The sequence below is a fragment of the Desmodus rotundus genome, chromosome 2 (assembly GCF_022682495.2).
Source record: "Desmodus rotundus isolate HL8 chromosome 2, HLdesRot8A.1, whole genome shotgun sequence".
Taxonomy (NCBI): Eukaryota; Metazoa; Chordata; class Mammalia; order Chiroptera; family Phyllostomidae; genus Desmodus; species Desmodus rotundus.
The window spans coordinates 25,440,556-25,460,801 of NC_071388.1; the positions used below are offsets into that span (position 1 = coordinate 25,440,556).

Sequence of the window (20,246 nt, forward strand, 5' to 3'; positions counted from 1 at the left end):
TAAGATGTAAGTATTAGAAAGTGTTGCTATTTCTTTCCTAGCAACACTTAGTTTCAAAAAGCAATAGCTTTATTAGAAGTGAATGTTGACAAACATTTTAAGGCCTAATAAATCTATCTAAAACACAATGTGTGGATCAGGTATGTTTGATCAAAAATATAGGTAAACATGGCTCAACTCCTTGTACAACCACATCAAGCAACCAACACTCAGAACCATCAGAAATCAAGTTGAATGGAAGGAAGTGCGACAACTACAGAACTAAAGAAACCACATCCATTCAGACTGGTTGGAGACACAGAAATGCAGGATGGGCTGGTCCCCAGCCCACATGAGGTGGACAAAAATTCGGGAGGTATATCTCAGACCAAGGGGTCCCAGCCTCACACCAGACCCCCCCAGCCCAGAAGGAAGATAAGCCCCCAATAGTTCTGGCTGTAAAAACCATCACTGTTTCAGTTGGTAAAAGGATTACAGGATTCCCAAGAAGTGCCTCTTAAAGGACCTGCACACAGACTTAGACTCACTCCCTCTGAGCTCCAGCACCAGGTTAGCAGGGTGAAAGGCACCAGCGTCATCTGGGGAAGAACTGAAGTGGCATGAGGGAGAAAGGTTTCTCCCAGAGGCCATTGTTCCTTTTCTGAGCCTTCCCCCACAAAGCCAACAACCAGAGAGCCGTATCTGAGACTCCATCAACAGTTTGCTCCACCCTGAGGCTCCACCCACCCAACTCAGGGCCCACCCAAGCTGTTAACAGTAGCTTTTCCCTATATATGAATGACTGGTCTCCACTCAGGCTTCACATCTTCCTAAATCCTCTCAAACAAGCAAAAACCAGCCTCAGCGAGCCTCCAGCCCCCATACCTTTTGCTATGTGGCCCCAGGACCAGCACTAGCAGCAGCCAGCTTTGGATCAGTTTGGCTTCACGTGGGAACCTCCAAGCCCAGCACAAGTAGCAGCCATTTGAAGATTGCTTTGTAGCTTATGCTGGGTGGCCCCAGGAGGAATACAGGTGGTGGCTGATCCTGGCCTGCACCACCACTGGACAGCTACAGACCATGACAGAACACCAGCACCGTGCCCCTGCACAGCTGATCCTCTACGGAGGGTGGAGGTCGGTGGTCAGTGGTCACACCTGGTCCTTGCAGCTGACTGGCCTGGGTAAATCCCTCCCATTTACCTGCCAATAGCAATCAAGGCTCTACTACAAGAGGCTGTACTCAGCCCACACAGAGGGTGTGCCTCTAGTACCCAGCTGGGGTGATAGGGAAGACTGTGCTACTAAACCCTGCAGAGCACCTACACTAGGCCACACTACCATGACAATGGTAGTATCAGTTCTACCTAACACATAGAAATAAACACAGGGAGGCTGCCAAAATGAGGAGACAAAGAAACATAGCCCAAATGAAAGAACAGATCAAAACTCTAGAAAAGAACTAAACAAAAGGGAGATAAGCAATTTATCAGATGCAGAGCTCAAAACACTGGTTATAAGGATGCTGAAGGAACTTAGTGAATGCCTCAACAGCATAAAAAAGACCCAGGCAGAAATGAAGGATATAATGGAAATAAAGAATAATTTACAGCCCTGGCTGGTGTGGCTCAGTGGATTGAGTACCGACCTGTGAACCACAGGGTCACTGGATTCCCAGTCAGGGCACGTGCCTGGGTTTCGGGCCAGGTCCCCATTAGGGTGTGCATGAGAGGCAACCACACATTGATGTTTCCCTCTCTTTCTCCTTCCCTTCCCCTCTCTAAAAATAAATAAATAAAATATGTAAAAAAAATAAAATGAAATAGTAATTTACAGGGAATCAACAGCAGAATGGATGAAGCCGAGAATCAAAGCAACGATATGGAACATAAGAAAAAAAACCAACCAATCAGAACAACAAAAAGAAAAAAGAATCCCAAAAACGAGGATAGTGTAAGGAGCCTCTGGGACAACTTCCAGCATACCAACGTTCACATCATAGGGGTGCCAGAAGGAGAAGAGAAAGAGCAAGAAATTAGAACTCTTTTTGAAAAAATAATGAAAGAAAACTTCCTTATCTTGCTGAAGGAAATACACATGCAAGTCCAAGCAGCACAGAGTCCCAAACAAGATGGATGCAAACAGGCCCACACCAAGACACATTATAATTAACATGCCAAAGGTTAAAGAGAGAATCCTAAATACATCAAGAGAAAAGCAGTTAGTTACCAACAGGGGAGTTCCCATAAGACTGTCAGCTGATTTCTGAAAAGAAACTTTGCAGGCTAGAAGGGATTGGCAAGAAATATTCAAAGTCATGAAAAGCAGGGACCTACAGCCAAGATTGCTCTACCCAGCAAAGATATCATTTAGAATTGAAGAGCAGATAAAAAGCTTCCAAGAAAAAACTAAGACTAAAACGTTCATTATCACCAAACCATTATTATAAGAAATGTTAAAGGGACTTAAGAGAAAAAGATCAAAACTATGAACAAGAAAATGGCAATAAACACATACCTATCAACAACTGAATCTAACAAACAAAGCAAAGAACATAGCCCTGGCTCAGTGGACTGAGCACTGGCCTATGAACTGAAAGGTCGCCAGTTCAATTCCTGGTCAGGGCACATGCCTTGGTTGTGGGTCAGGTCACTGGTTGTGGGTGTAGGAGAGGCAACCCGGTTGATTCGATGTTTCTCCACAAATCAGTGTTTCTCTCCCTGTCTTCTTCCCTTCCCCTCTCTCTAAAAATAAAGAAATAAAGTCTTTTTTTTATATCATTAGTTTATTATAGAAGAGACACAGAAATTATTTACATGATGAAAGATTTCAGTACTTCAAAGGAATGGGCTGCGTAACATGATGCCATTTCAATAGTGATTTATTTCAGTATACATACTTTCCAAGAATGTCACCATCTCTAAATAAGAAATAATCCTTGTCATCTAAAAGTACTTTGGTTCCTCCATATTCTGGAAGAACTTTATCTCCAACTTTCACACTACCTGGCTGAATCTCTCTACCCTTTCCTTTGGAGCCCAACAGCTACTACAACTGCTTGCATTACTTTTCCTTGAGATTTTTCTGGAAGCATAATGCCTCCTTTGGTTACAGTTTCTGCAGCACACCTTTCAACCAATATACAAGTCAAAGAGGGGCAGAAACTTTCTAAATGCCTGTCCTGCCATGACTCCAGCCGCCACAGTTCATACTCTTGTCCTCGAGCTGCAGCCACAAGAAGACACCAGCAGTTGGGCCAAGAAATAAAATCTTAAATAAAAAAGAACGGACAGAATCATGGATACAGAGGACATTATGATGTATACCAGATGTGAGGCATGTTTGGGGGAATGGGTGAAGAGATGAGGGGATTAAAAAGTACAAATTGGGGGTGGAGGGATGGGGAGAAAATGCAGACAACTGTAATTTAATAACAATAAAAATTAAAAAAAATAAATTAAAAAAAAAAGTACAAAGTGGTAGTCACAGAATAGCAATGGGGATGTAAAGTACAATACAGGAAATGAAGTAGCCAAAGAACTTAAACACATGACCCCTGGACATGAAAAATGTTTGAGGGATTGCCTGAGGGAGTAGAGGCTTCTGGGGGTGGCAAAGGGGAAAAACTTGGACAACTGTAACAGCACAATAAATAAAATATGATTTTAAAGATTTGAGCAAAAAAAAACATCTTTAAGCAATCCCTTACCATTTTAGACTTTGCTGTTTGATTTTAAAACATCACTATCTTTATTTGCCCATTCAAGCCATATCAAAAATAAAGGTATAGGCACTTTCAGATTTTTGCCATCTTTTAATCTAAAAGCTAATTTGTATGAAGAACTGCAAAGCTGATCACTAGTTTATTAATGCTAAAAGACAATATTGGTACAAGAATGTTTAAATGTCACAGCAGTATTAAGTCAACCTCTCTAACCAATAAAAACAAATAGGATACTCAAATCAAGAAATCATTAGATTTCATTCTAGTTTTCAGACTGAAAACCAGAGATATTGTCTCATTTCTGACACATTTCTATCCACCAGAAGCATGAAAGGTTTAAAATATTTCTATATATTTGTTGTAACTCCAATAAAGTTTGGTTTGCTATTCTATTTAACCACACAACCCCTATTTCTCTATTTAGCAATGGTTGTTAATCCCTGTACAGAATAAGCCTATTTAAACAATTTAGATCTGAGTTATCAATGAAAAGCTGTATTCCACATAAATTCCTTCAATAAATATAAAGTGTGACATAGTATATTCTGTAAATCATGCAGACCGTTACATAAACTTTGGTAAACGCATAGAGAGGCTTCAGAAAAACATAGTGAAGTGATTTCATTTAGAAAGGTTATTATGTGTTGATTAAAAAAAAGGATCGTCATCAGTATCATTGAAATTAGTGTAATTATAACAATGTTTAGAATCTTAAAAAATTCAACTTCCTTTGCATCATCAGGCCAGGAACATGGCATCCTTTTTGAAGAAATGTTCATTTCAGGAATGAGAAGTTTTTTTATTTGTCCAATTTCTGTTCTGTTCCAATCTTCTTTCAATACTTGGCTGACTCGAGGATAAATTTCAATACATTGGACCTCAGGAAGTGGTCTTTGTTTCAAGACCTGCACACGCTGGCGGACATCATCAACTTTTTCAAGAAATTTAAGTGGAGAGTCTTCTCGTAAAGATGTTGTCAGTGTCATTAATTCAAGCTGCTGCTCTCTCATTTCTTTTATTCTTTCAATGTGTGGAGTATATTCTTGATTAATCAGATTTCCAACTTCACAGAGAGCAGTTAGGAAAATTTTTTTTTTCTGTTCTAATGTATCACTAAGCTCCTTAAAATACTGGAGAACAACTTCTTTCTCACTTTGGACCATTTTCTCCGAATGAGATTTTTGTTCTTCCAGCTTTTCAATAAGACAAGTAAGATCTGTCCAGTGTGTGTCTGTTAACTGTTCAAGCAGTTTTTGAGGTGTGTCCTTTTCTTTTAGATAGGCGCTTTGAAGATCATCTATAGGATGACCATGATGTTGGCCTATGGTAAGGCACTGACCACAAACTAACTTTTTATCTAGTAGACAGTAAACGTTTAATGGTTGTCTGTAATGTTCAGGGCAAGTGACAATATGTGGATGATCTTCCTGCTGGTACTTTTCAATAATAGCCCTTAATGCAAAATTAACAGGTAAAGATTCAATACCAGTTGGAGCAATTTCAATACTACTTCTGCAATTAGGGCACTTGAGTGGAATTCGTAAAGGTCTCCATATATAAAAGTTACCAGATGCCTGAAGAACGTTTTCCAAGCAGTTTCTACAAAACGTGTGAGAGCATGGTAGTACACGAGGATCTTCAAAAATACTGTAACAAATGGGACACGTTAACTCGTCCTCAAAATTGTACATTTCCTGTCAAGAGAAAAAAGTATTTTAAGTCTACACATAACAAAGATAACTGTGCATATGTAAAGTTTTTGCTGTTAACCTCCACTGTTAATATATTATACCATGCTTGTCATTTAAAAGATGATAAAAGAAGATGAAGAAATTAGTCAAAGAACATATATGCATAACCCACAAACACTGACAACAGTGCAGTGATGGCCTGGGGTTGCGGGGCTGGATGCAGGTGCGCAAAGGAGGGGAAAATGAGAACATCTGTACTAGTGTTAACAATAAAAATAACATTAAAAAATAACTACAAAAATATGACACAGAGAAAAACTAATGAGAAGAACTTAGGTATTTACTAAGATTTTTTTTAATGTAACATTCTTAGTAATGCAATTCCTAATATATAATATTGAATAATTGATCATCATTAAGAGCTCATTTAGGACAAAAATCATGGTAAACAATTCTAATTAATTTGTAATACTTCAAGTTGAAGTTATTTAAGTTCCTATGTAATTAAGATTTAAATTCAAAGTGTTCTATTGAAGTCTACTTAATCATTGTAACTATTCTGTGCAACTTTTTACATTCTAAAATGCTAAAAATAAGTTAGGCTTAGCAGAATTATATTCTTTAACTCAAAAGAACAATTCATGCTCTCAGTTGGCTGAACCACAGGTTCTAAAGCAAGTTACTAAATTTCTCTAGTAACTGTTATGATAAATTTCTTAGCTTCTTGAACTGCACTGCTAGTGTGCTTAAAACCCAGGATCAGCTTAGGGTAATATTCTAAAGTAATTTTATTTATTTAAATTTTGAAAGCATGTTTATTAAAGTTGGGGGCAGTGAAACAAGGGCTTAGGATAGAAGAAGCAACAGGAAAGAACCTATGTGGAGCTGCTTTGGCTTTCTAGAAATGTTAACGTAATTTTAATTTGAAGGTTTACAAAGGAAAAACATTTTGGTCCTTGCAATAAAAAGGAGGTTTTAATCATGGCAACTGAATTATCACTAGACCATGAGTAGTAAAGAACACCATTAGTCATCTCTTTTTAATGAAAGAAGCCTAGTAATAGTTCAGAGACCCTCTCTGACACAATAAACTTGACCTCTCGGCAGCTATTATTGACCTTTCCAACAAGCCTGACAGTTTTGCACCTAATCACCTCTTTATAATATTCCTTTGTACCTATCAATACAAGCCACAATCCTCAGGACTGACTTAGCCCTGATAGAGAAAAACCAAGTTACACTACTGTTTAAAGAACCTCAAAAAGCAAAACAAAAAACCCAAGTGTCATTCATGTAAAAACATAGGGTCTGGCACAAATAATGCCTCCTTTTTATTACAAAATCATAAGCATGTAATTCTGTAACATAACAATATCATACTCAAGCATACCACATGACATTTTAGATGAAATGCTCAAATTAAAACTATAAATTATTACATTTATATTACTACCCTACCAACCACACTCAAGCAGGCCCTACTTCTGTCAGATGCTGTATAAAGATTACTATATCCTCCTCTATAACAAGTTAAGTTTGAGCCCTGGCTGGTGGGGCTCAGTGGATTGAGCACTGGTCTGTGAACCAAAGGTTCACCAGTTTAATTCCCAGTCAAGGCACATGCCTGGGTTGTGGACCAATTCCCCAGCTGGGTATACACAAGAGGCAACCACACATTGATGTTTCTCTCCCTCTCTTTCTCCCTCCCTTCCCCTCTCTCTAAAAATAAATAAATACATTAAAAAAAATTAAGTTTGAGAAAACAAATTGTATTTTTAATAAACATAAAAAACCACTCAGACTTTTTATCTCTATGCTCCCTACACTTACCATTCTCGAAACCAAGCTCTTATTCATGCTTCAAATCTCAATTTAAACCTTCCTCCTCCCCAGATTAGGTGCCCTGTTAATCTCAACTGAACATTGCACTTATACTTTATAGCATTTAACTGGATTTCATTTAGAAAAAATTTATAACTTTTTCTATACATTAGAATGTAAACCTACAATAAGGGCAGGAATTGTATCTAAGCACAAAAGATGGCACACAGTAGGCATTTGCTCACAATTGGTAAACACTGCCTCTTTTTTTCCCCTTAAGATTTTATTTATTTATTTTTAGAGAGTGGGGAAGGGAGGGAGAAAGAGGAGAGGAACATCAATGTTTGGTTGCCTCTTGCACGCCCCCAATTGGGGACCCAGCCCACAACCCAGGCATGTGTCCTGACTGGGAATCAAACCAGCAACCCTCTGGTTCACAGGCCAACACTCAGTCCACTGAACCACACCAGCCAGAGCTAAACACTTCCTCTTACAAGACCAATGTTAATGTCAGATCTTAGTTTTTTGGCTTCTTTAAAATAGCAAAATCTCTACTTCTTAGGAAAAGCTCTAACAGTAGAGTCCATCAGAAAATACACTCCATTCATACCGATCAATACTCAGAACCCTAATAAGCCAAGATGTATCACAGAGACACTAAGCTTCTTCAACTGTGAAACATTCCAGGAAACTAACGTAACTGGGCAACAGTACAGAAGATGACATTCACTGCACATGAATTCAAGTGCGTGCATGTTGGAAAGACATTTCCCTATTATCTCCAGATCATACAAAGCTACCCAAGAAAAACAAACGTATTTCTCAGAGAATTTCAGTGATGTCATAAAGGAGTACACAGAATAGCACTCAGCAAGGAATAAAATTTGAGCAGTGGACATATATTCTATTTAGATTTAACATTAGAGCTATTTAATATTAAATACAAAAATTACCCCTGAAATAGAATCCAATCTATCCCTCCAAAGCTTCCCTCCAAAGTCCTACATTGTCAAAAGCTACAAAACATTCTCCCTAAGGACCCATTTAGGGATCTCAAAAACTCAACTTTCTTTAGAATGAGGATATTCTCAATTATAATGTGAAGAAAATATCTCCTGAGCGCATATAAAAATGAAAGCAAATTTTATGGTCTCAAAAGTTACTTTCATAGTATGTAAAATTTCATCAGAAATTTGTGAATAACTTGAAGATACAAAAATCGAATTCTACTCTTGGACTACTCTCTTCTTGCTGATTTACTAAAAATTAATTTTAGGCAACAAACTCATGAGTAGTCAGATACTGAGAAGCCAGGCTGGTTGACAATAACTATAAGACTAGGAACTTTCTGATTCTGGTTGCTGCCCAAGAAACAGAAGATATAGGTGTTTATCATGTTTAGGGGCTAGTTCTTCCAGGAATGAGTATGACATTTTATGCACAAGAAATTTCCATAACCAGCCAAAATTCTTGATGGTGAGAAAAGGAGCAAAAAAACTTTAGCTATGTATATTTTCTAGGATAAATATATTAAATTTAGCTATGTTGTATGTATGTAACAACACTGAACCCTGTAAGACAATGAAGCAATAACTTCAATACAGATGTGGGCAAAAATAGGTTAATAATAATAAAATTTAATAATTAATGACTAATCATACAAGAATAAACTTTGTATTTTGTGTACTCACAACTGTAAACTACTTTTGTCTTTGCCTGTATTGTCAGAAAAAAAAATGCAAAGAAAAATAAAAAACTTTTCAGGGTAGACTAAAGATAATTTGACATAAGAATTCTCAAAAATGAACATGCCTCCATCCCCACTAAGTAAAGAAGCTACTGTAGTGTGAAAAGCAAAAATTCTCACCAGGATAACAGTGAAATGAAGTCCAGGAAAAGTGTGCAGCAAGCCTAGAGAACAAGTAGTCTAGAGGGAGAAGACAGAGACGCAGAAAAAAATGTCTTTTAAGTAAATAAATGGAACTGACAGAATATTTCATGTGTCTGAACATACTGAGAGGTAATGAGAAAACTAAATTTAAGAAAAGTGATAGAATCATGAAAAGAGGAAATACATATAGTATATTATATGGTTTAGTTGTCATATTATTCAAAAAATTATAAATACTTAATATTGATTTGTTCAAAAAGCATGACTGTTATAATAGACTGTCATGTCTGTGTCCAAACAAAATTCCGATGTTGAAATCCTAACCCTTTAAGTGATGGTATTAGGGGTGGAGCCTTTGAGAGGTCGTTACATGCTGAGGGTGGAGCCCTCATGAATGGGATTCGTGTCCTTACAAAAAGACACACCAGGGCTTCTCTGTCTGCTCTCCCCCATATGAGGACCCAGCAAGAAAATGGCCATCTGCAAACCAGGAAGAGAGCTCTTTCTTACCAGACCCTAACTACGCTGATGTTTTGATCCTAGACTTCCTAGTCTCCAGAACTGTGAGAAATAAATGTTTGTTGTTTAAGGCACCCAGTCTATAATATCTCAAACTAAGAAAATGAAATAATTATATTTGGGGGAGGGAACATGGGAAAGAAACTGTGTTTAAGAACTAAATCTTCTCTTATAAGAAGTCAATACATATCTAAAAGTGAAAAATCAAGAAATCACATAAAAAGCATATTATTTAGAAATACAGAAGCAAACATCAAAAGAAATAATTAGAAGAAATAAAAATGATTGCTTCTGGAGTACAAGAAAGGAGAGAAAGAAGGCAGGGCACTGCTTTTTATCATTATAAACTTAAATACTGCTGTTTTACTTTCAGCTGTTAACATACAATTAAAATATAATAAAGTTAAAAATATATAATAATAAAGTTTTAAAGAAAGAAATAAAGACAATCCTACAAACATCCTAGTAGAAAAGATACCTAAAAAAAGGAAAATGAAAACATAATGTTCTCCAAATTCTCTTCAGAGAAACTGTAATTTCCAAAGATGACCACAATTATCGCCCACATATGCAATGGAACTTTGCTGGTACTCCCCCATCAAGAGATGAAAGCTATACCCCTCCTCGTCCCTCCCCCCCAAAAAAATCTGGATAGGATACACTACTGCTCTGACCAATAGGATACAAGTGATGCTATGACACTTCTGGGTATGGCCCTGAACTAGCCTGTCAGGTTGCTGACTCTTAGAATCACAAACTGCTAAGTTAAAAGTCCAGGCTACTCTGTGGAAAGAGGCCAAGTAGAGAAGCAATGAGATGCCAGACACGTAAGTAAAAAAGCCATCTTGGACATGCAGCCAGCCAGCCTTCAGATGTTCGTTACACAGTAGTAGATAACCAGAGCAACAAAGCAACAAGGAATGCTAAAACACAACGTAGCAATGTCCACAAGGTCTGGAAAAGAACATGACCTACGAATTCTCATGCCCAGCCAAGATCTAATTTATTGATGTGAAACAATAAAAAATTACTCTTGGCAAAATCTGTAGGGTTAAAAAAAATTCTAGAGAGCAGAGCTGAAGTCATATACTTTCATTACCAAAGTCATATACTCTCATTAACCAGTATAAAGTGTTATTTTCTCCAGGAAGTCCAAGTAAAAATGGATAACTTAGTTTGAGATTTCCTGCTTCTCTTTTGAAAGTCACCAAGAAATAGGAATATAAAAATTCTTTTCAGAAAGAAACCTAAGGCTACATCATCTACTTATAAATTATTTCACAAATTTCTTGTGTTTAAGTATCAAAAAGCACATTTATGAATTTCTAAACATGTTATGCAGTCTTTCTCCAGAGGGCTGATTTTCTATGGAGTCTCCACTATGTCTAACCAGCCTATTAAGGATGGGTCAGCACTGATGGAAATGATGGAGAACTAAGCAGCAGCAAAAATATCACTGCCCATTCTTCTGTGTAAACAGTTTTTTAAGTTTTAATTCACTAATATGTTATTGCCTTTCATCTCTATACATGAATGATTATAAACCATTTATACATTTAACGTCCATTAAAGAGAAACTATATTTACCACATTATAGAGTTAGATGACTTGTTCTAGGACTTACAGTGTGAGTCAGCTGTAAGTGTGCGAACATTCAAGAGGAGCCACCACCCAGACTGGGGCTCACATCGTTGTGGCCCCACCTGATAAGTAGCACATATCGTGTAATTAAACTTACGTTAGAAATACTACAATAGTGCAGTCTATATGCATAAACTTTAGAAATACTTTTGTACAGCCCTGGCCCTGTGGCTCAGCTGGTTGGAGCACCATTATGTGCACCAAAAGGTTTCAGGCTCCATCCCTGGTCTGGGCACACACCTAGGTCGCAGGCTCAATACCCAGCTGGGGTGCATATGGGTGACAACCAATCCATGTTTCTCTTTCTCTCTCCCCCACCCACCCCAACCTTCCTCTCTCTGAAAGCAGGGAATACATCCTTAGGTAAGGAGTAAAAAAGATAAAATACTTTTGTACATATAAATTGTACAAAACAGTGAAGGATCACCATAACTTTCAAATTAAAAAAAAAAAAAATCCTTGGTCAGATCGGATTACAACTCTGCCCATTTGTACTGTTTTCCTGCATTTTGACATCAACATGTTTCCCCAAACTAAAAAAGAAACTACTAATGCAATTTAACCAGGGAATAAAAATTACCTGAAAATTCTTTTGTTTTGTATGCACTTGATTGATCTCCCAGAGCTTACCCGCTTTGTCGGGCTTCTGCTTTGAAGACTGAATATACTTTCTCTCCAAGTTTTTCAGATTCTTTTATTCTTATTCTAAAATTAAAGTTAATGTTTTAGAAGCACAATCTCAAAAAATACATTAAACAGGATACCACAGGAATGGTGGTTGTTTCGCTGTCTTTGATGTTTACCTCCCCTATGCTTCACTGTGTATTTAGAAAAGTAGTGACAGATGCCAACAGCTGTTGCAGCAGCAGGACAGGAATCACCTGCACCTTGAAAGTCCCAACAATTCTGCGACCAAGTAAATGGTCACGAAGGACTTCTTTTATAACGCCAAGCATTTTTTGAGCTGTCGAAAATACTGTTAGCCAGCAATGGTGATGATGAGGCAAACATTCGACGGTCACTTCGGATTGCTTAAAGTTTTAAGTGGAAGGCAAGAAGTATCCATGCACTGAAAGATTTTTCCCCCCTTAAGCCTCTCAGATTGATTCAGGTTATTCCCATCAATACGTCTGTTCATGAAACTACTGTGAGACCTTGGGTCACTTTTACCTAAAGCATCTCCGAACTGAAGTTTCGCATCTGTAAAATGGGCACAAGTACACCTACCCCGGAGAGTCCCCGAAGAACCTCTCCCAGAGAAAGGGCTCCAAATAGCAGCAGCCTTCCCCTTCTCTTTCTCGGAGGTTTACAAGAAATCCTCCCGGGCCTCGCCCCACCGGGGCGCCCACCGGCTCGGGCTTCCGCCCAGAAGCCCGAGCCACGAGGCAGACCCGCTCCACGGAGCCCGGCCCCTCCCCGCTTCACCGCCACGGAGCACTGACTCCCGCACAGAACAGTCGCTCCACACTGGGGGGGAAAGAAAGGAGGGTCCCCACAGTCCCCAACGGGGGCAAGAGGGAATAGTTGCAGGACCCAAGCCCACTCTCTCCAGCCAGCCCCTCGACGGTCCTCCAAACCCACCCAACATACCGGCCTCTGCTACAGGGAGAGCAGAGGAGCCAGGAGCCGCCGCCGCCTTCTCGAACCCAAGAGAAGCTCCTTACGTTCACCTCGGCAATTTCACAGGCCCACACAGAGCCCCCCGCCCTCCCAGTACAGGCGGAGAAAACCTCCGCTTCCCCGCCCTCCTGCGCCTGAGGGCCGCCAGGTGCGCGGAGGAGGCGGGGCTTCGCGGAGCCTCCTGACGCAGCTGCCGTCTCCCGGCAACATTCAACCGCGCAGCGCCAGCCAATGGGAAGGAGCGCGGGGATGCAGTTCGAAAGTCAACGGCCGACGGCTCCCGCAGAGGCGGGGCGTGAGCGCCGGGGCGTGGTTGGAGGCCGGGCGCCAGCTTCCCGCGTCTGCGCGCTAGGGGCGGGCGCACCCCGCCGAAGCTCTGAGGTCCGTTGACAGTGGCGCTTTTGGGTTCCCCGAAGCTGGGCTGGGGTCCCTCGTCAGGAGCCCGGACGGCTCCGATGGCCCCGGGAGAGGTGGGGCTAGGAAGCTAGTACTGAGATTCTCAGTACTATTTGGTTCCCTGCTGGGAGGAGTCTCCCTACCCGCTGTGAAGGCACACTCACCCCAGTGGGGAGGGTCCGGGCCCGAGAGCCCGGTTTCTTTTGTTTACGGAGTCTGGACACTTGGCCCTACCCGAGTACTGGGGTGAGCGTGGGAAGAGGGGGCTTCTGATTATTTAGAATTGTCTTGTACATAAAGAAAACTAACCCTGTTAGAGCTAGTGGGATCTTTGGACTTATTGGGGCGATCTCCTTGCTTCTCTTCCTGCTCTCCCCCCCCCCGCCCAGTTTATAAATTATTACCTAGAGATGACGACTGTTGCACAGAATTCCTGACTTCCAATTCAGTTTCTCTACCAAGTTCCTATTTCACCTTAACCCCCTAGAATCAGAAAACATACACGTCAGTCACCCTTTTTCTTTTTCTTCAGAAACTTTATCCAGCTATATCTCAAGATACACTCATACATTCCCTCCCTTAACTATACTTAAAAGTCACTTACCACCATGCTAAATAAAATTATGAGTATGGTTATACTGTGTACTTCCAGTACACTGTTTTAAGCTCTTATGCCATAATTACAGAAAACATTCAACACAACATAAAACAATGTGATGAGTCCTGAGTCAACCTCAGATGTCTTCCCCAATTCAGTTATTGAAAAAGTTACTTTATTATGTGTGGATTCTGGCAATATCCAGAGATACCCAGTATTACATGGTGGTGTTGTAACAGAATAAAAACTTTATCCTCTTCTGACTTACCACGAAATGGATTTAGAATAAAATGTACTAACAAACTAATAAAAAGAACTCACATACTTACAGTTTCCGTATAAGCATACTGCACATGCCAGCAGTTCCAGTTCCTGCCTGTACAAAAAACAACCTTGACCACAACTTTGGGTGACGCAGATCACCCAACTGCAGGAATCTGGCTGCACTGACTAGCTCCTGGATGCTGACACATTAAAGATCCATATCAGGACCAGCAAGGACACTGCCTGCACATCCACAGCCTCTCCTCCCAATTTCTTTGTTCTCCTTGTCCCTCTCCCTCCTTATAAAAGCCTCTGCCTGCTCTGCGATGCTAAGGTGGGCTTTGAGATGAGAGTCCACCATCTTCCAGGCTGCTGGCACTTGAATAAAACCACTTTCCTTTATATCAGTACATACCTCTAGAGCTGGCTTTCAAAGCAGCAGGCAGCTAGAACTGCCTTGGGTTGTAGTATATGAGAACATTTCGACTTTGTTATCCACATATATTTTCTAGTTAAACATATAATGATAGCTTTTTAACTTCTGTCAAAACAGTATGTTGCGAATATCTTTCCATACCAATATATGTAATATACTTCTATAAAATTATTCTTTTTTTTAAAAGCATAACTATGATGATAACTATGGACTTTGGGTGGTTATGATGTCAACATAGATTCATCACTTGTAACAAATGTACCACTCTGGTGGAGAATATTGATAATGGGGAAGGCTGTGAATGTGGGGGGCAGCAGGAAATATGTGGGAAATCTCTGTACTCTTCCCCTCAATTTTGCTGTGAACCAAAAATTCTGTTAAAAATAATAAATTCTTGCCCTGGCCGGTGTGGCTCAGTGAATTGAGCTCCGGCCTGTGAACCAAAGGATTGCAGGTTCAGTTCCCAGTCAGGGCACATGCCTGGGTTGTGGGCCAAGTCCCCAGTGTGTGGGGCGTGTGAGAGGCAACCACACATTGATGTTTCCCTCTCTTTCTTCCTCCCTTCCCGTCTGTCTAAAAATAAATAAATAAAATCTTTTAAAAAAATAAATTCTTAATTAAAAAAAAACTTTAAAAATTTTAAGTGTAATTCCCCCAGAATGCATTAATACGGCCAAGTACTTCTTTGAACTATAATTTTTTTTCCACCTGTATTTCCCCCTAAAAAGAGTGACTACGTGCTTAGCAAGAAAGCAAAAATAGCTTTTACCACTGGACTTAACTGGCTTTTGTTTTCCAAAAAGCCTCAGCCCATTGAGGACAATAGCATTCAAGGGAAGAGACTGAACGTTCAGGATCAGAAAGAAGTCTAACAGCTCCAAAACAGAGGTTACTCAGGTCCTGATGGGGGGAGCTGAGACACCTGAAAGGAAGGGCTCCATCTGCTCCCACAGGGAGACTGGTTTAGAGGCCCATGGGTTTCCAACTTTGCCAAAGATTTCTGTAACTCAACGTGACCACAAGTGCCAAGAGCTAGCTACAGGAGCCTACAAAAGCGGCCTTAACAGCGACAGTCACCTGACGTACTTAGGTTTATGAACTCTGTGGACGAAGAGTGGCCACGTACTAAACCTGACAAGCTCTGGGGAGGCCTGCATGGCAGCCTTACAAGCTCAGAGACTAAAGTAATCACATAGGATGATCTGAAATGAAAACCTTCTAACTTCAAGCAGTTCATGGCAGGTAGTCATGTCCTAGGGCAGTATTTTTGCCTAACAAAGGTCAATAGATACCCTAACTGAGCCTGTCTGTTGTCTTTTTGCATGTAGGATAATATGCCTGACATCATGTCTTTGCAATGACAAATTAATTTCCCTTTTTCCAGACCCTTCAAAGCATAGGCAGCCTAGCAGGTCAGACTTCCTGACACAGTTGAAGGCTGAAGTATGAAATAAAATCTGCTTCCTAAAAATATTTATAAAAAATTTTATTTAGTTAGTTTTAGAGGGGGGAGGGAGAAAGAGAGGGAGAGAAACAACAATGTGAGAAAGTCACATTGATCAGTTGGTTGCCTCTTACACGCCCCCAACTGGGGACTGGCCTGCAACCCAAGCATGTGCCCTGACTGGGAATCGAATTGGCAACCTTTTGTTTCGCAGGCTGGCTCTCAATCCACTACGCCACAGCAGCCAGGGCTAAAATATTTTCTGATGACAAAGAACAATTTTCTAAGAAATCATCATTGGTAAAATAAATGAAGAAAATGAAAATTATAATAATCCCACCCTTTAGAGTAACCACTGTTTACAATGTGATGTGTATAGAAATTGCCTTAACTTGTGAATTTACATCAGAATAAAAGCCTCACTGTCTTTCCCTGTCACCAAAGAATGAAATTAGTGGATACTAGCATAGTGATGTCACTTTGGACTTTATGAAAGCCTGGACTTATTAAAAGTCTTTGAATCAGCCCTGGCTGGTGTGGCTCAGTGGATTGAGTGCAGTCCTGTAAACCAAATTGGTTTGGTTCCCAGTCAGGGCACATGCCTAGGTTACTAGCCAGGTCCCCACTGAGGGGTGTGAGAGAGGCAACCACACACTGATGTTTGTTTCCCTCTCTTTCTCCTTCCCTTCTTCTCTGTCTGGAAATACATAAATAAAATCTTTAAAAAAAAAAAGTCTTTGAATCCTTTTCCTGTTCATAAATTGAGCAGCTTCTGGATTCTCTAGATTTTCTGTGTATTTGCTAACATCTGCTGGATTATGAACATTAGGCTTTATCACATCTTCCGAAGGAATGCATAATGTTGTCCTCTTCCAGAACATTTCTTTCTCCCCAGCAGGCACTTCTTCCTAGAAGACATGCAGTGAGGAGATCAACTGGGTTACAAAAATCCACTGCACCTGTCCCTTGACTCAGTTAATTAATTAATCCCTTGAGTTTTAAAGAGCAATTCCTTTAAATCACCTCCCACCCTCAATTTCCCACACCTGGGAAAATTCCCAAGGCTTCCCCTAAGATTTCTGAAAACTTCCATGGATTTAGTTTAAAGGCCCCCTTAGCTACAGGGGTCATGTCTCTATTTCATCCCAGAATGCACAGCTCAACCTCAATTCTAGTTTCCATAAGAAATCTCTTCACCCCAAGCATGTTATATTGGAAAACTCTTTACCAGAGTTTAGAGGATTGCATTGCATAGCACCCACCATTCCACCATCTCCTTTGTCGACCTCTTTTCTCCTCTCCTCCTGGATCCCCTTTCCTCCAGTCCCAAATTCTTCCTGCTCATTTATTCAGGTAGCCTCCTGTTTCTTGTGAGCCTATGCATCCTAAAATTTAGTCTTTGAACCAGTAGCATCAGCAGTATCAGGAATGTGTTAGAAAAGCAAACTCTCGGGTCCAACCCCAGACCCACTGCATCAGAAACTCCTGGGGCAGGGAGCTGTGTTTTAAAAAGCCCTCCAGGGTTTTGGTGCCTGTTAAAGTTTGAGAACTACTGCACTCACATCCAGGGTTTAAACTCTCCCCATATCTGCCTCTGAAGTTATTCTGTGAACAAAGGAGCATCCCCCGCCCCCACCAAAAGAGAAATCCTCACACCAGCTTTTGAGTATATATCCCTATGAAACTACATTCTATATTCATTATAATACATTTGCTTCTTGCTTTTCTTCCCCTTTAATGAAAATCTTCCCTTAGTTGTTATGAAACCCAGAGGTGGGGCGAGGGACCTGGCCATTCTTTTGACCACAGCCTGATTTACTGAGTTGCCAAACCACTCCAGAGTAATCTGGGTGGGTCCAGCCTGTGGGTATTTGATAGACAGTGGATTCAGGACAGGACACTTAAGTGTAAGAGCTTGTGAGGATAACGAGTGCATGGAATTAACTAGCAACACCAAACTCTGAGAGGTTGAAAGGCTAATATAAATTAAGGGTACTCCCATTATTCCAACAGGTAATTAACTTAAAAGCGTTGAGCTACTTTGGAGGAGCAGAGGAGATACAGGAGGGGAAGAGACATGACAGTAACCCCAATCCCAACCCCCACCATGTCCCAGTTTACAGACCACGTCATGAGTACCCCATTCTCCAGAGACCGACGCTTTTCCAAAGAATGGAAAGAGACCTGGGACTTCATTGGGCTGAAGCCCTGTTAGAAGCACAGCGAATTCTTTTTTTTTTTTTTAAGATTTTATTTATTTTTAGAGAGAGGGGGAGGGAGAGACAAAGAGAGGGAGAAAAACATCAATGTGTGGTGGCCTCTTGCGCACCCCCTACGGGGTACCTGGCCTGCAACCCAGGCATGTCAATCCACTGAGCTACACCAGTCAGAGCAACAGCGAATTCTTTATGAGATCTAAATTCGCTTTCCCAATCCCACCTCCCAATCTGTCTCTTCCGTCTTTCAAATCCTGATTATTTTTGGTCACTGCCCTGTCTGGTCTTCTCTCTTAGGTGTGATCAACCCCTTATTTCTCTAGTTTTTCTTTCCGTGACCTACATTTTTACCATTTCACTTCCTCCTGAAATTTTCTTTCCACTGTGACCTCTGGAACTTCTGTTTCCAGGAAAGCAAACTCCCCCATATATTCCACCTTTCTGATCAAAGTACCCTCCACTTCTGAAGGCTGACTTTTCCCTGAGGAAACATGTCTCCTGCATCTCCCCCAGGAACGCTGCTCTTTCTCCCACACTCAGGTACAAGACTAGCCAATCTCATCAGCTGTGGATACGGACAAGAACACAGTTTGTGTTCGTTCCCTCATTCCCACCACCAGTAAAACCTTGGCCCCCAAAGTTTCCTCATGACCCCAGAGGGGCACTCACATGTACTTTTGCTCTTCTCACCAAGATCTTAAATTGAGCTCACTGCCTCAAGCTATTGGAGGCTGGCCTCGATGCTGCCTGCAGCTGCTCTGTGGGCCCAGCCACACAGAGGTGACAGGTATTGCATAGAAGCGAGGCCCCTATCTCCAACCTTGTATCCCCAAGACCCCCAAGTCTCATAGGGCCCGTTATCATCCAGTCCCTACAGCTTCTACCCGAACCTCTTAGGGTCTCCATTTCCCTCTCATTCACCATGCCTTCCACACACCAGGTAGCAATGTCATTTTCCTCTGTTTTGTTTTCAATTTTTCCCCAGCTTTATTCAGATATAATTGACAAGTAACAGTGTGTAAATTTAAGGTGTACAGCACAATGATTGGATATATGCATATATTGTAAAAATATTATCAGGAAAAAAAGCTAGTTGAAACAGATATCACTCACATAGTACTTTTTTCTTATTTTTTTTCCTTTTCCAGACAAGCAGAAGTTAACGCTATCCATGCACATTGAGAATACAAATGGATCCTAGGGGTTGGGGGTTATATACAGCCTCACCCAACAAGCTCCAGCAGCATCTTACACACTTAATCACCTCTCTTTCTAGAAAGACTTGCATTTTTGGTTTTCAGGACACCACATCCTTTGATTTTCCTCCTTCTCTCTGGCCATGTCTTCTCCTTTGGAGGTCCTTTTCTATGCCTAAGCCTACATGTTGATTAATGTTTCCTTCTTGGGCCCCAATTTTCCTTTCACTCCACCTGCTTCTCTTGGCCCAACGTACTCCCTGACAAGCTTCAGTTACCGTAGGTAGGAGGAAGATTCCTAGAGTCACAGCTTTAGCCCAGACCTCCTTCTCCGCTCCAGAGGCACATGTTTTCTCACTCACTAGCCATCTCTTCCTGGATGCCTCTCATGTACCTTATCATTAATACGTCCTAGATCACAGTCCTTCCCCACAAACTAGCTCTTTGCCTGTGCCCCCCATTTCAGTGAATGGCACCATCACTACTCTAATTGCCTAAGTCGAGGGGGTCTCTTATTTCCTACTTCACCTTCACTCTTGACAATCAGTAAATTACAGTCTAGAGTCAGGTCTTGACCTCCTGGCTCAGGTCAATGTGATTCCTCTTGGATGTTCTATGTAATGAGACACTTACCCTGGCTGGTGTAGCTCAGTAGATTGAGTGTGGGCCTGTGAACCAGAGGGTCACGGGTTCGATTCCCAGTCAGAGCACATACCTGGGTTGCGGGCCAGGTCCCCAGTGTGGGGGCACGTGAGAGGCAACCATTGATGTTTATCTCCCTCTCTCCTTCCCTGCTCCTCTCTCTAATAAA

At 41.0% G+C, this 20,246-nt stretch overlaps 1 protein-coding gene and 1 pseudogene across 5 annotated transcripts; both read right to left on the reverse strand.

The window, feature by feature from the left end:
* Positions 1-2,632: 2,632 nt before the first annotated feature.
* On the reverse strand, positions 2,633-3,166 carry LOC128780194 (10 kDa heat shock protein, mitochondrial pseudogene; annotated as a pseudogene).
* On the reverse strand, positions 2,873-13,051 carry TRIM59 (tripartite motif containing 59). 5 transcript variants are annotated; one of them, XM_053918060.2, is made up of 3 exons: positions 12,856-13,051; positions 11,896-11,970; positions 2,873-5,396 (listed from the first exon to the last, which is right to left on the reverse strand). In XM_053918060.2, exon 3 carries the CDS (start codon positions 5,391-5,393, stop codon positions 4,185-4,187), a length of 1,209 nt encoding a protein of 402 aa, XP_053774035.1. In that variant the 5' UTR covers positions 5,394-5,396; positions 11,896-11,970; positions 12,856-13,051; the 3' UTR covers positions 2,873-4,184. The 5 variants fall into 5 exon arrangements, with proteins under 5 accessions (XP_053774035.1, XP_053774036.1, XP_053774037.1 ...); XM_053918061.2 differs by having other exon boundaries at positions 12,847-13,051; XM_053918058.2 differs by having other exon boundaries at positions 2,874-5,396; positions 11,846-11,970; positions 12,856-13,050.
* Positions 13,052-20,246: the final 7,195 nt, after the last annotated feature.

Excerpts from the sequence above, each read along its gene's own strand:
- TRIM59 (XM_053918062.2), bottom strand. The coding sequence starts at position 5,393 with ATGTACAATTTTGAGGACGAGTTAACGTGTCCCATTTGTTACAGTATT.